This window comes from Arachis hypogaea, chromosome 14 (genome assembly GCF_003086295.3).
Source record: "Arachis hypogaea cultivar Tifrunner chromosome 14, arahy.Tifrunner.gnm2.J5K5, whole genome shotgun sequence".
Taxonomy (NCBI): domain Eukaryota; kingdom Viridiplantae; phylum Streptophyta; class Magnoliopsida; order Fabales; family Fabaceae; genus Arachis; species Arachis hypogaea.
In genome coordinates this window covers 48,793,185-48,804,758 of record NC_092049.1, presented here as the reverse complement: position 1 = coordinate 48,804,758, position 11,574 = coordinate 48,793,185, and the positions used below count along the sequence as shown (strand labels likewise).

The following is an 11,574-nucleotide window of genomic DNA, read 5'->3' as shown; positions in this document are numbered from 1 at the left end:
CTTTGGCCATGAAAAAGAAAGAAAAAGAAGAAGAAAAAGCCACTGAAAAAGGGCAACCAAAAAGAAAAAAATTTGAGAAAATAAGCTAGGCACCAATGGTTTGAACTTCTGAGACAAATGCCTGTGGTGTTCATGTATTAAGGATATGCTTGGATGAATAGGTTCTGAGGAGTGTTTCAACACTTGGTAACTTGGGTTAACTAACCCGGGATTATCAACCAAAAGTCCATTATCAAGAGCAACCTAAATACAAAACATTTAGTCACACAAAGAGGTGCTGGGCACCAATGTCTCAAGAAGAAATGTGAACTAAAATGCCTGAAGTGGATATGTGTAGTGCACTGATAAGAAAAAGAAAATGCCAAAGGCTTGTGCAACACATGACACCAAGCAAACAAGGAGCTCTAAGAAAAAGAAAAGAAAAACAAAGAAGAGAAAAGTGCCAAGGACATAAGAATAACAAGAGGCCATAGCAGTGTTTGATGGATGCAATGAAAAAGTGATGATCTTACTTGATAAGTATGGAAAAGTGATGCTGCAACTTTCTGCATAAAACCCTTCTGATGAACTTCAAATGCTTGCTAATATAGCCAATGTAATTGCTTTCTGTTTCATACTTTCTTCTCAAATAACTCAGGACTTGCTTAGGGACAAGCAAGTATTAAGTTTGGTGTTGTGATGCCAAGGCATCTTAGGCTAGTTTCACTAGCATTTTTTTGATAGTTTTAGATGTTTTATGCATTTTCTTGAGCTTAAAGTAACCAAGAATGGTTAAAAGAAGAACAAAGCAATGAACCATCCAAACAGTATGATTTTGATGCAAATTCCATGAGTTTTTAGTTATATTACTTGAATGCTATGAATGGAAGATTTCTCATGAAATTTTGCAAGACTTTGATGCAATTGTTTGGATGATTTTAGGGAAGAAGAGGCTAGGCAAGGAAGCAACAAAGTCAATAAAGGAAGCTTGAATATCACATGTTGAGTTTAAGTTCCAGTTTAAGCCTAAACTGGAGCTTAAACGCCAGAATCATGAAGGCTAAGAAATGCTGAAACTGAAGTTTAACCTCCAGTTTAACCTTAAACTGGAGGTTAAACGCCAGAATGAAAGTCTCACCAAAGAAGCATTCCACGTTTAACCTCCAGTTTAACCTTAAACTGGAGGTTAAACGCCAGAATGAGAATGCCAATCAGGAAGCATTTCCACGTTTAACCTCCAGTTTAACCTTAAACTGGAGGTTAAACACCAGAAATGGGAAGTGAACCAGGGAGCCATTTCCACATTTAAGCTCCAGTTTGACCTTAAACTGGAGCTTAAACGTGTTCGACCAAGTTTTCTCCTCCAGGGTTGCTTTCTCCATTTCCACGTTTAAGCTCCAGTTTAACCTTAAACTGGAGCTTAAACGTGTTCGACACCTCCAGGGCTACCTTTCTCAGCTTCCACGTTTAAGCTCCAGTTTAACCTTAAACTGGAGCTTAAACGTGTTCGACCTCCAGGATGCCTTCTTCCATTTCCACGTTTAAGCTCCAGTTTAACCTTAAACTGGAGCTTAAATGTGTTCGACCTCCAGGGCTGCCTTTTCTATCTCCACGTTTAAGCTTCAGTTTAACCTTAAACTGAAGCTTAAACGTGTTCGACTAAGTTACCCTCCAGGGCTGCCTTCTTCCATTTCCACGTTTAAGCTTCAGTTTAACCTTAAACTGAAGCTTAAACGTGCTTCCACAAAAGGCATAACTGGAAGTGTCTGGCGTTTAAGCTACAGTTTAAGCTTAAACTGCAACTTAAACGCCACTCTTGGAAAAGGTTTCTGGGCCAAAAATATTGCGGTTTAAGTTAGTCTTTGAGCACAAACATTAACTTAAACTTACTCTGGCATGAAACCCAATTGAATATCATGGTTTATGGGATTGGGCCTGAAGGATTGATGAGTCTGAAATTTCAATTTGTTGAGTCATGTATTATTATTTGATTATCACTAAGTTGGCTCAATGAATGTTACAGAATTTGGATCAGCAGCCTCATCAAGATTATGGATCATAAACCCAAAGCAAAAGGAAAGCAGGGAGAGGCCTCAAAGCCCAAGAAACATAACAGAAGCTCAATATAGAAAGTGTATAAATAGGATAGAATTTAAGTTAGGAAGGACTTTTTACTTTTTCATTTGGCTAGTTTTCATATCTTTGTAATTGAATTCAGAGCTATGACTCACTAAACCCAATGAATTCCCCGTCTCCGATTTCCACTTTCTCTTTACATTCTGCAATTACATTCATGCAATCACCCCCATTCCCTTTTAATTTCAGCAATTTAGCTTATGCTCTTTAATTAATGCAATTTAAGATTCCGCCATTTCAATTTCTTGTCATTTACTTTTCCCGCCAATTTTACATTCCGCAATTCTCATCTAAATCTTGATTCCGCTCAACTAGAACACACTTCTAATCCGAATTGCTCACTCAACCAATCCTTGTGGGATTCGACCTCACTCTATTGTGAGTTTTTACTTGACGATAACCGGTGCACTTGCCGGAAGGAATTTTGCCGATCGTGCAATTTCCTAAATCGTAGCATAACTAGTTTATGCGCATCAATTGGGATCCAATCACTTAAGATTGCCAAGGAGATTAATGAATGCATTGATTGAGGAAGAGATGAGAATGAACTTGATCCGGAGAATGAAACATCTCCTAAGCCCAATGAATCCCCCATTTCTGATCTTACCCATTCTCTTTATCTTCTGCCATTTACTTTCACTACAAGAAAATAAGCTTTCTGCCACGCTTTTAAAGCGTGCCGAAAAGTGCTAAAAAGGGTGCCGATAGCTTTTCGCCACGCTTTTTGAGCTATCGGCACGCTTTTGAAAGGGTCACATCTGCCAGCGTGCCGGTTGCTCTATCGCCACGCTTTTGTGGATCTATCGGCACGCTTTCTTTTTGGCCACGCTTTTAACTCTTGCCACACTTAAAAGCGTGGCCATAGGTGACCTTTAAAAGCGTACCGAAAAGTTCACATATCGCCACGCTTTTAAAGCGTGCCAAGAAAGTTGGTTTTCAGTACACTTCAAAAGCGTGCCGATAGGGAAATATACGGCTACGCTTTTCAAGCGTGCCAATAGCATGATATATGGCTATATTAATGACTAAAGAAGATATGGTTACGATTATAAAGCGTGCCAATAGCACTAGGCCATTCCATACCACTTTCAACATTGGGAAAGCCAGCATAATCAACATTAAATAACCAATCATTATGCAAAAACTAAATCATGTTATTAAAATAAACTTTATATAAAAAGTACAAAAATAAACTGGCACAAGAAAATTGAAAAAATCAAAAGAAAAGAAAACAAATTCACTGTGAAGTCATCACTTTGCAAAGTAAAATTTACAACATCTAAATCACACTTCAGCTGAGTGTACAACTTCATCTAGGACTTCATGATTCCATATCTAACAGAACATTTGAAGTAGTTATTATATTCACCATCTGTCAATATCACAATCCGCAAATAGCTCTCTTTGTTCCCAAAAACTCCGAAGATTCAACTAATCTACATAAAGAAATCCAAAAACAAATAAAGATGCATTATTTTAGAGACTGTTGTTGAAGAGCATCTTTTGTTCTTGTTTTGATCCTTCCACAGCTGCCGTTGCTGCTGCTGTTATTGCAGCCGCTGCTTTGTACATGATGAGTTTCTGAATGACAAAGTTATTTGAATTAGTCCAAGAAGAAAACAAGTAGGACCTTTTGCTAGTTAAGACACCAGGGTTTATGCACAAAAAGGAGAAAATTATATACTTACCTCATTAGGTTCTTGTAAAGAGTACGAAGCATTAGTGTCTTCCAGAAATTTCGAGACAAGAATTCCAAGACCATGCCCTCTGTCTCCCAATTTCTGTTTTCTCATTTATAAGTTAGTTCAAATTGTCCCAAAACATCACATTGTGGTCAACCAATATAATTAAGTAATGAACTATGTAGTATTATATCATGGAGTAAAAAATCAAGAGAGGTGGTCAGATACCTTGAATGCATCTTCATCGGTTCTATCATCTCCAATATAAACAGGAAATACATCACTACAGTTGGCAAATCCTGTTGAAAGCAATTAATTAATGTACTGTTTAATAAAAAAATAACCTTGAATGAATAAATTAATCCTAAAAGGAGATTAACTTATTAAATTCTATGTTCAGTATCAACCATTACTTAATAAAGTAATATATCAATTAAAAAAAGAATAAATTAGAAATAACATAATACTTGTACTGGAGTTAGATCAAAAGAGGGACGAGCATCACTCTCTCTCCTCTGTGCAGACACAACAATACAGACCTTTGCCAAGCCATGTTGTTGATCCTGTCACAAACTCAAAAGCTCAGTTGTAACAAAATAAAACTGCCCATAAATGGAGATTGAGCTTCAAATTTTTGAACTGCAAAATAATAAAAGAACTGAAGGACAGAAATCATGAGCTTGAATTACTGACTAGTTATCCTTCGTTGCAGCATCTTTCATAGTAAACTGAGCTGAACAGAGATCTCTAGCAACAGAAAAAAAAGGGAGAAATATCGATCCAAAGAAAGCAATAAATGACGGCAAATTTTATAATAATAAATAATAAGACAATTAGAGAAGATTGCAAAGAACAAAAAGAAAATGACAAACATTAAAAAAACTGAGACTAAATAACAGCAAATTTTATAATAATAAATAATAAGTTGGCATAAACTTGTGAGAGTTTTAGCATTTACTATTTTGGAACATTTTGAGATGCTATAATAATAAATAATAATACAATAAATAAACCCCCCATTTAGTATTTCTTTACCAAAAAATTAAAGAAAAAAATTAGAAACCATTCCAATAAGCAATTTACATCATAACCAAACAAAATAATAAATGATCATATCCCTCAAACCTTGTATCAAGTATCTGTACTATTCGAATAATGTTTTCCCAGCAAAAGAAGCACCAACATCAGCAGACAAATTTTCCCCTTTGGTCAAATTTGCTTTGATCTAGTTTACAACATCACTAAACTTTTCCTGAAACAGTTCAAGGATTTTCCACTTTATGCATGGCTTACAGCATAGTTTATTGAGCAGCACAACTCTTTGGGGTGGAGTGGGGTTTTTGTGGGGGAGGGGGGAATGACATAGATGCTAACACTAAAATCATTAGAGGTGGTAAGAATAAGCAGTTTGATCAAGCATATCTCATTCTCAGCAGTAGGCAAACTCCCTCTTGGTAGAACACAGGCAGGGATGTTGTTATTAAATGGATATAACCTTGTATAGTTACTTAACAACTAGAACCACAGTGTTTTCACTTTCCATTCGAAAATGTGCAAGTATACCTGTTTATTTAATTGAAGTATTCACACAAGTAACAAAACTACAAGATATTAGACAAGAGTCTGCTAAAATGGCAGCTTCAATAACATATTACTATGGCAAGTAATAACATGATACATTCTAAAGAAAAACAGATACTTAGACTCTTACTATGGCAAGCAATTACCACGTCCCAACCTGCCTCTTCACTTCAAAAAGGATACAAAGCAAACAAGACAAAGAAGAAACATATAAAGAGAAGATTTATTAGTGTCACTATCATTACCCTTAGCCAATGTTGAATACAAAGGACATGCAAACCAAATAGTACCATTCTGTATCTGTGAGATCCTCCGGAGACAGTGCTGCTGAACGCCTTTTGGTTTGAGGGCTGGCTTCTACAGCTTTGAGGGACTTGTATAACTCTCGAAGCTGCTCACTCCGCTGCAACCCTATCTGATCAGAATTGAGTTCCACTCCTTGACTTGTCTTCCTTGTCTTAATGTCTCCATTGTAATATCCTTCCCCCCAACTCAACACCCTGCTAAATGGGAACCATGAATAGAAAGAAATTGATTTTGAATAGTAGTATTATTGAATTGTGGTGTTGTCTAAGAAGCCATTGTATTGAGTTGTTCATATTAGAGAAGAAGAAGAAACAAGTCATGATGTGTCTCGTCATATGAAGTCCATTGAGGTATTTTCACAAACAACACATATTCAAGAAACAGAAAATGAAAAAAAAAATCACAAAACAGAACTGAAATTCAAGGAAACGGTTAGTTAGAAGTTAGTACCCGGGTTGGGTAGATGAAGTAGACCAGAATATTGCATAGCTCCACTGGATGCTTCTCACAGACAAAGCAAGTTGTTCTTTGAAGTTCTCCAACAACATTTCCTTGTTCTTTGGGTTCAGGAAAATAACCTTTCAGCTTGAATCATACTTGATTCTCCCCATGAAACCTAAAAAATGAATTAAGCAAACTCTTAAAAAATTTGGACTAGAAAACACATTGGTATACCAGACAGCAGCTGACAGAATTTATATCTTTATCAGTTTTACAAAGGGCATTTGTGAAGAATACAAAAATAGAAGAATTTTTATAGGAAGGATAAAATCTGAGTTTCCAATGGCATTAAATACATAGAAGTTCACTTTCTCTATAAAATCATTTCCCTTTTGTATTAGTAAAATTCTCTCTATACCAAATCATATCCGCAGAGAACACATTAGGATAAAAAGTAAAAACATATATCCAGGCCCCAAAAAAAATGAGTATGAACAGGGGATACTTATTTGATTCAGGTCAAATACTTAGCTTCCTACCACCAGATTATTGCAAAATTACAGCATTTAAGCTAGGAAATAATTTTCTTTTGATGAAATGCAAACCGCAGTACATAAGCCTATTACATGTCTTGAAGGTTGAAACTTCTTTGATGGAGCTTCCTGCAATTGAAACTTTTATCTAACTATTCAATTCCATAAGACAAAATCAAATACAAAAACGAAAACGAATTGAGCACTCACATAGTTGCATAGAATTTCCAACACACCTTTATCACAGATACACTGCTGCACCAAGACCGTTCTAGGTGGCAGTGCACCAGAGACCCTCACACCCTCAAGAAACCTCCATTTAGCATTCTTTTACCAAAAAATTGAAGACAAACATCAGAAACCATTCCAATAAGCAATTTACATCATAATCAAACAAAATAACAAATGATCATATCACTCAAACCTTATATCAAGTATCTGTACTATTCGAATAAATGCATGCGTGTCATGGTAAGGCAAAGCACATATAATAAAATAGACAATCCATCGCATTCCCCACACCAATTCAATCAAACTAGAGAGTTCACCACATAATAGAAACAAAACAAAAAGAGAGGTGATTACAGTTGCAAGAGATGATTATATAAGAAAAGAAAACATTAATCAGCGTTATGGTGAGGGTTGAATAGAGAAATTTGCGGAGGGTTGAAACAGAGAAACAAAAAGGGATTAAATCTTTAAATACGTACCTTCTTGTGTTATGGTGAGGGTTGAGCGCCGATTGAGGGAGGAACACGATTGAGGGAGAGGCAGCGACGATTGAGTCAGCGTCGACGGAGGTAAGGTTTGAGCGAGAGAGAACGAGCGCTGATGGAGGCCTTGCGAGCGAGAGTGAACGCCGACGGAGGGCGCGCCGATGGAGGGTGCGCCGGCGGAGGCAGCACCGATTGAAGTTTCCAAGAGTTGTAAAAGAGGGATGAAGGGTTGCAAGAGAAGGATAGAGGGTTGCAAGTTGAGAGCGAGCTACGACCTGAAAGATGACGATGGATTCTCACTTCTCAGTGATGAAGAGGGCTGAGAGCTGAGAGGGCTGCGAACTGAGAGAGGGCTGCGAAAGTTAGGGCTGTTTTGAGTGTTCCTATTAAGAAATGAAGTGTTTGAGTGAGAAATTAAACTAAGTGGAACCTTATCGTCACGCTTTTTTAGGGTTCCAAATAATTAGAGGTTATAGGCACGTTTTAAAAATGTGCCCGTATCCTAACAAATTAGTTACGCTTTAAAAGTGTACCTGTTTCTCTCTATGGGCACGCTTTTGAAGCGTGGTAAAAAAAAGGGTGGTCAAATCATAAATCAGTGGCCACCCTCATAAAAGCGTGCCAAAATCTCTCTATGGCCACATTTTTAAAGCGTGCAAAAAAAAAAACGTGGCCGAATCACAAATCAGTGGCTACCCTCATAAAAGCGTGGCCATTGACCACTTTTGGCCACGTTTTTAAAGCGTGGCAAGAAAAAAGGGTGCCGATAGGCCTTTTTTCTTGTAGTGTTTTATGCTCATCTCCCAAAATCCCCATTTAAGATTCTGCAATTTACTTTCTGTAATTTATATTTCGCCATTTATTTCCAGCATTTACATTTTCTGTTATTTAATTTCCCGCCATTTAATTTCTACAATCTCCCAACTCAATTTCTGCTTAGCTCAACTAGAACATTCCTCTAATTAAAGTTTCTTGACCAATCAATCCCTGTGGGATTCGACCTCACTCTATTATGAGTTTTTACTTGACGACAATTCGGTATACTCGCAGAAGGGAAATTTGTTGAGAGACAAGTTTCCGTGCATCAGAGCTTGATTCATGATCATCACTACCAAGGAAACTTGCTTCTTGATCTGTTCCGTCCAGTTTTTCATATGGTACATGCCTTGGGGTTTGTGCACTATCCTCCTTAGCATCAATTACAATTTTCTTGGCGGAATTCTCTACAACTATTGATTCCCATGGAGGTTCAGCGTCTCCTAAGTCTTCAACCAATTCTTCTTCTTTGATAATCTCGGCTTCCTCCACTTGTTCCAATACAAAGTCATGCTCCTTACTGTCCGTCAGAGATTCTAGTGTCTCCTTCGTACTATGTTCTTCATTAGATTCTCCACATGAAACCATGGGAGTTCCTTGAGTGTCCGAACGTCAGAAAGCTAGTTGATTTATCGCTTGCTCCAATTGATGAAGGGTTGCATAAAATTTATCCACTGTTTCCCTGGGACGATCCTTTGACTCCTATTTAGCTCGGTTTGCATGATTAGGATCATATGACTCATAGGGTGGTTGATTGGGTGGATAGGTGTTGGGGTCATGTGAGGGTGTTTGGTAGTAGGGGGCTTGTGAGTTTGGTGGTTCAAAGTATGTTATGAAGGTGGTTCATAAGCATAGGGTGGGGCTTGTTAGTAACTACAAGGGGGTCCACCATATCTATCATCTTGATACGCACCACAGAATGGTTCTTGACCATAGTAATTTGGTGGAGGTTGGTTGTCATGGAAAGGTCCACCATAACTATTGTCTTGGTATGCATCATAGAATGGTTGTTGGTTATAGCACATTAGAGGGGGTTGTCGCCAAGAGGGTTGATCATATCCTTGTGGCTTCGCCCATCCTTGATTATTCCAAACTTGATGCATGTTCTTATTATAGCGCCAATTCCTTACAACAAGATTGGAACCAAACTCAAAGTGACAGGGGTGAAAGTTCATAATATCTAATAAAAATTAAAAATAAAATCACAAATAAATAAACAAGCAAAAAGCAAATATTTACAATAACCAATAATAAGGCACACGTTTGCAATTTCCTGGCAACGGCGCCATTTTGACGAACAAGATTTTCTATCGGTAAAGAATTCATAAACATAAAATCAAATATAACATTGGAATTCATAAACCAAATTGGGAAAATAAAAACTAAAGTAATACAGTAATTAAAAATAGAAGAGAAACTAAATTAAAGGAATATTGAACCTGAAATTGAGAAGAAATTGAAAGAAGAAATCCTAAATCCTAAAACCTAAAAAAGAGGAGAGAACCTCTCTCTCTCAAAACTACATCTCAAACCTAAAATTGTGAATAATAAATGAATGATGAATGAATGCCTTGATTCCCTCATTCTCCAGCCTCTATTCTGTGTTTCTGGGCTTGGATTTGGGCCGAGAAGGAGCCCACAAATCGCTGGGGGCAATTTTTGCAACTTTCTGCACGTGGCGTCTGTCACGCGTGCGTGTCAATTGGCGATTTTCCTTGTCACGCGTACGCGTCAGTCACGTGTACGCGTCACTTGTATTCTGCGCTAGGCACGCGTCCGCGTCATCCATGCGTGCGTGTCACTGTCAGTTTCTTAAAACTTCAATTTTTCGTGTTCCTTCCACTTTTAGATGTTTCCTTTCTGCCCTCTTAGCCATTCCTGCCCTATAAATCCTGAAAATACTTAACACACAAATCACAGCATCGAATGGTAATAAAGGATAATTAAAATTAATAATTTAATGGTCCAGGAAACATGTTTTCAACTATATCACAGAATAAGGAAGGGTTTGTAAAACCATGCAAATCATATGAATAAGTGAGCAAAGACTTGATAAAAACCACTCAAATTAGCACAAGATAAACCATAAAGTAGTGGTTTATCAACCACCCACTTATGATAACAGGAGATCTAAATCTCAGTTTCATGAATCACAATATCATGGGTGGATCGAGGAGAAAAAAAATAATCCCAGAGGTTAGATTTAGAATGAAGTATGGTGAGTATCCTATAATGAGGGAAATCATTGAGAAGAGAAGATGGGAACTCCTCTGTGAACCCCTCACAGACATAAGTACAACTATGGTACGGGAGTTCTATGCTAATACAGTGAGAGAAAGCAAAACTGAACTCCCCTACAAAAGTTTTGTTAGGGGAGTAGAAGTGGACTTCAATCCGGCTAAAATCATGCGGGGTTTACAAAGAGCAATACCTTTCAGAGAACCCAGTTTTGATGAAAGAACAAATGGTGAGAAAAATGCTGATGAGCACATAAATGATATATGTCTGGATGGCAAAGATTGGGTACGAGATTCAAACGAGGAGCCATGCCACTTAAAGAGGACGGATCTCTAACCTGAGGCCAAAGGTCAGTACGAAATAGTGAGGAGATAAATCCTCCCCACTGGAAATCCCTCGGAAGTTACTATAAGAAGAGCAATCATGGTACACCGCATACTCAAAGGAGGAGAAATAAATGCCCCTCAACTAATTGCAGACAGCATCCAGGAGATGGCTGAAAGCAGCAGCAAGTCAGCCAGGCTTGGCCACCCAGGTACCAGATTGCGTCTATGCAATAGAGTGATGACAAGTCATCTTATACTAGTTTTTCAAACATTTTTTCACTTGTTTCATTTGTTTTTATGCACTTTCTTGCATTGTAAGTTAGCAATTTGGACTGGAATTGCATGGTTTCTTTGAATCAATCAACCACCCTTAAATTGACACAAAATCATAAAGTTTAAGCAAAAATTAATTGGTTTTAAATGAATTTTAAGATTTTTGAATTTTGTGATACTTTGATTGGTTGTTTTGATTACTTGTAGGTGAAGAAAAGAAAAAATAAGAAAAGCATAGCCTAAGGAGCATGATCTAAGGAAATAAAGAAAGCGTGCTCAAGGGAAGAAAAGCGTGGCTCAAAACAAGGAGCAAGAGCACAAAGCTCTTGCCAAGAGTTTAGAGCTCTTGTGGAGAGCTTTACTTCAACAAACCAAAGGCCAAGCTCTTACCAAGAGCCTAGAGCTCTTGCCAAGAGCTTAACCAAGTGCACAAGGAAGGAGGAAGCAAGGCAAATCCAAGATAAAGCTCTTGCCAAGAGCTTTCTCCAAGATCTTTTTCGGGCTTCTTCAAGGAAAATTCAAGAGAAAAAGAGCTCAACAATGCACT

The 11,574-nt window shown here is 37.7% G+C and overlaps 1 protein-coding gene across 13 annotated transcripts; it reads right to left on the bottom strand.

Moving 5' to 3' along the window:
* Positions 1–3,342: 3,342 nt before the first annotated feature.
* Positions 3,343–7,752, bottom strand: LOC112742033 (transcription factor EGL1-like). Of its 13 annotated transcripts, XM_072214095.1 has the most exons (11): positions 7,369–7,752; positions 6,869–6,985; positions 6,752–6,787; positions 6,135–6,300; positions 5,669–5,881; positions 5,509–5,546; positions 4,491–4,544; positions 4,265–4,360; positions 4,026–4,096; positions 3,804–3,896; positions 3,343–3,696 (listed from the first exon to the last, which is right to left on the bottom strand). In XM_072214095.1, exons 4-7 carry the CDS (start codon positions 6,230–6,232, stop codon positions 4,516–4,518), a joined length of 378 nt encoding a protein of 125 aa, XP_072070196.1. In that variant the 5' UTR covers positions 6,233–6,300; positions 6,752–6,787; positions 6,869–6,985; positions 7,369–7,752; the 3' UTR covers positions 3,343–3,696; positions 3,804–3,896; positions 4,026–4,096; positions 4,265–4,360; positions 4,491–4,515. The 13 variants fall into 13 exon arrangements, 3 of the variants coding, with proteins under 3 accessions (XP_072070196.1, XP_072070195.1, XP_072070194.1); XR_011870893.1 differs by lacking the exon at positions 5,509–5,546 and having other exon boundaries at positions 5,624–5,878; XR_011870894.1 differs by having other exon boundaries at positions 4,491–5,541; positions 5,669–5,878.
* Between the last annotated feature and the right edge of the window lie 3,822 nt (positions 7,753–11,574).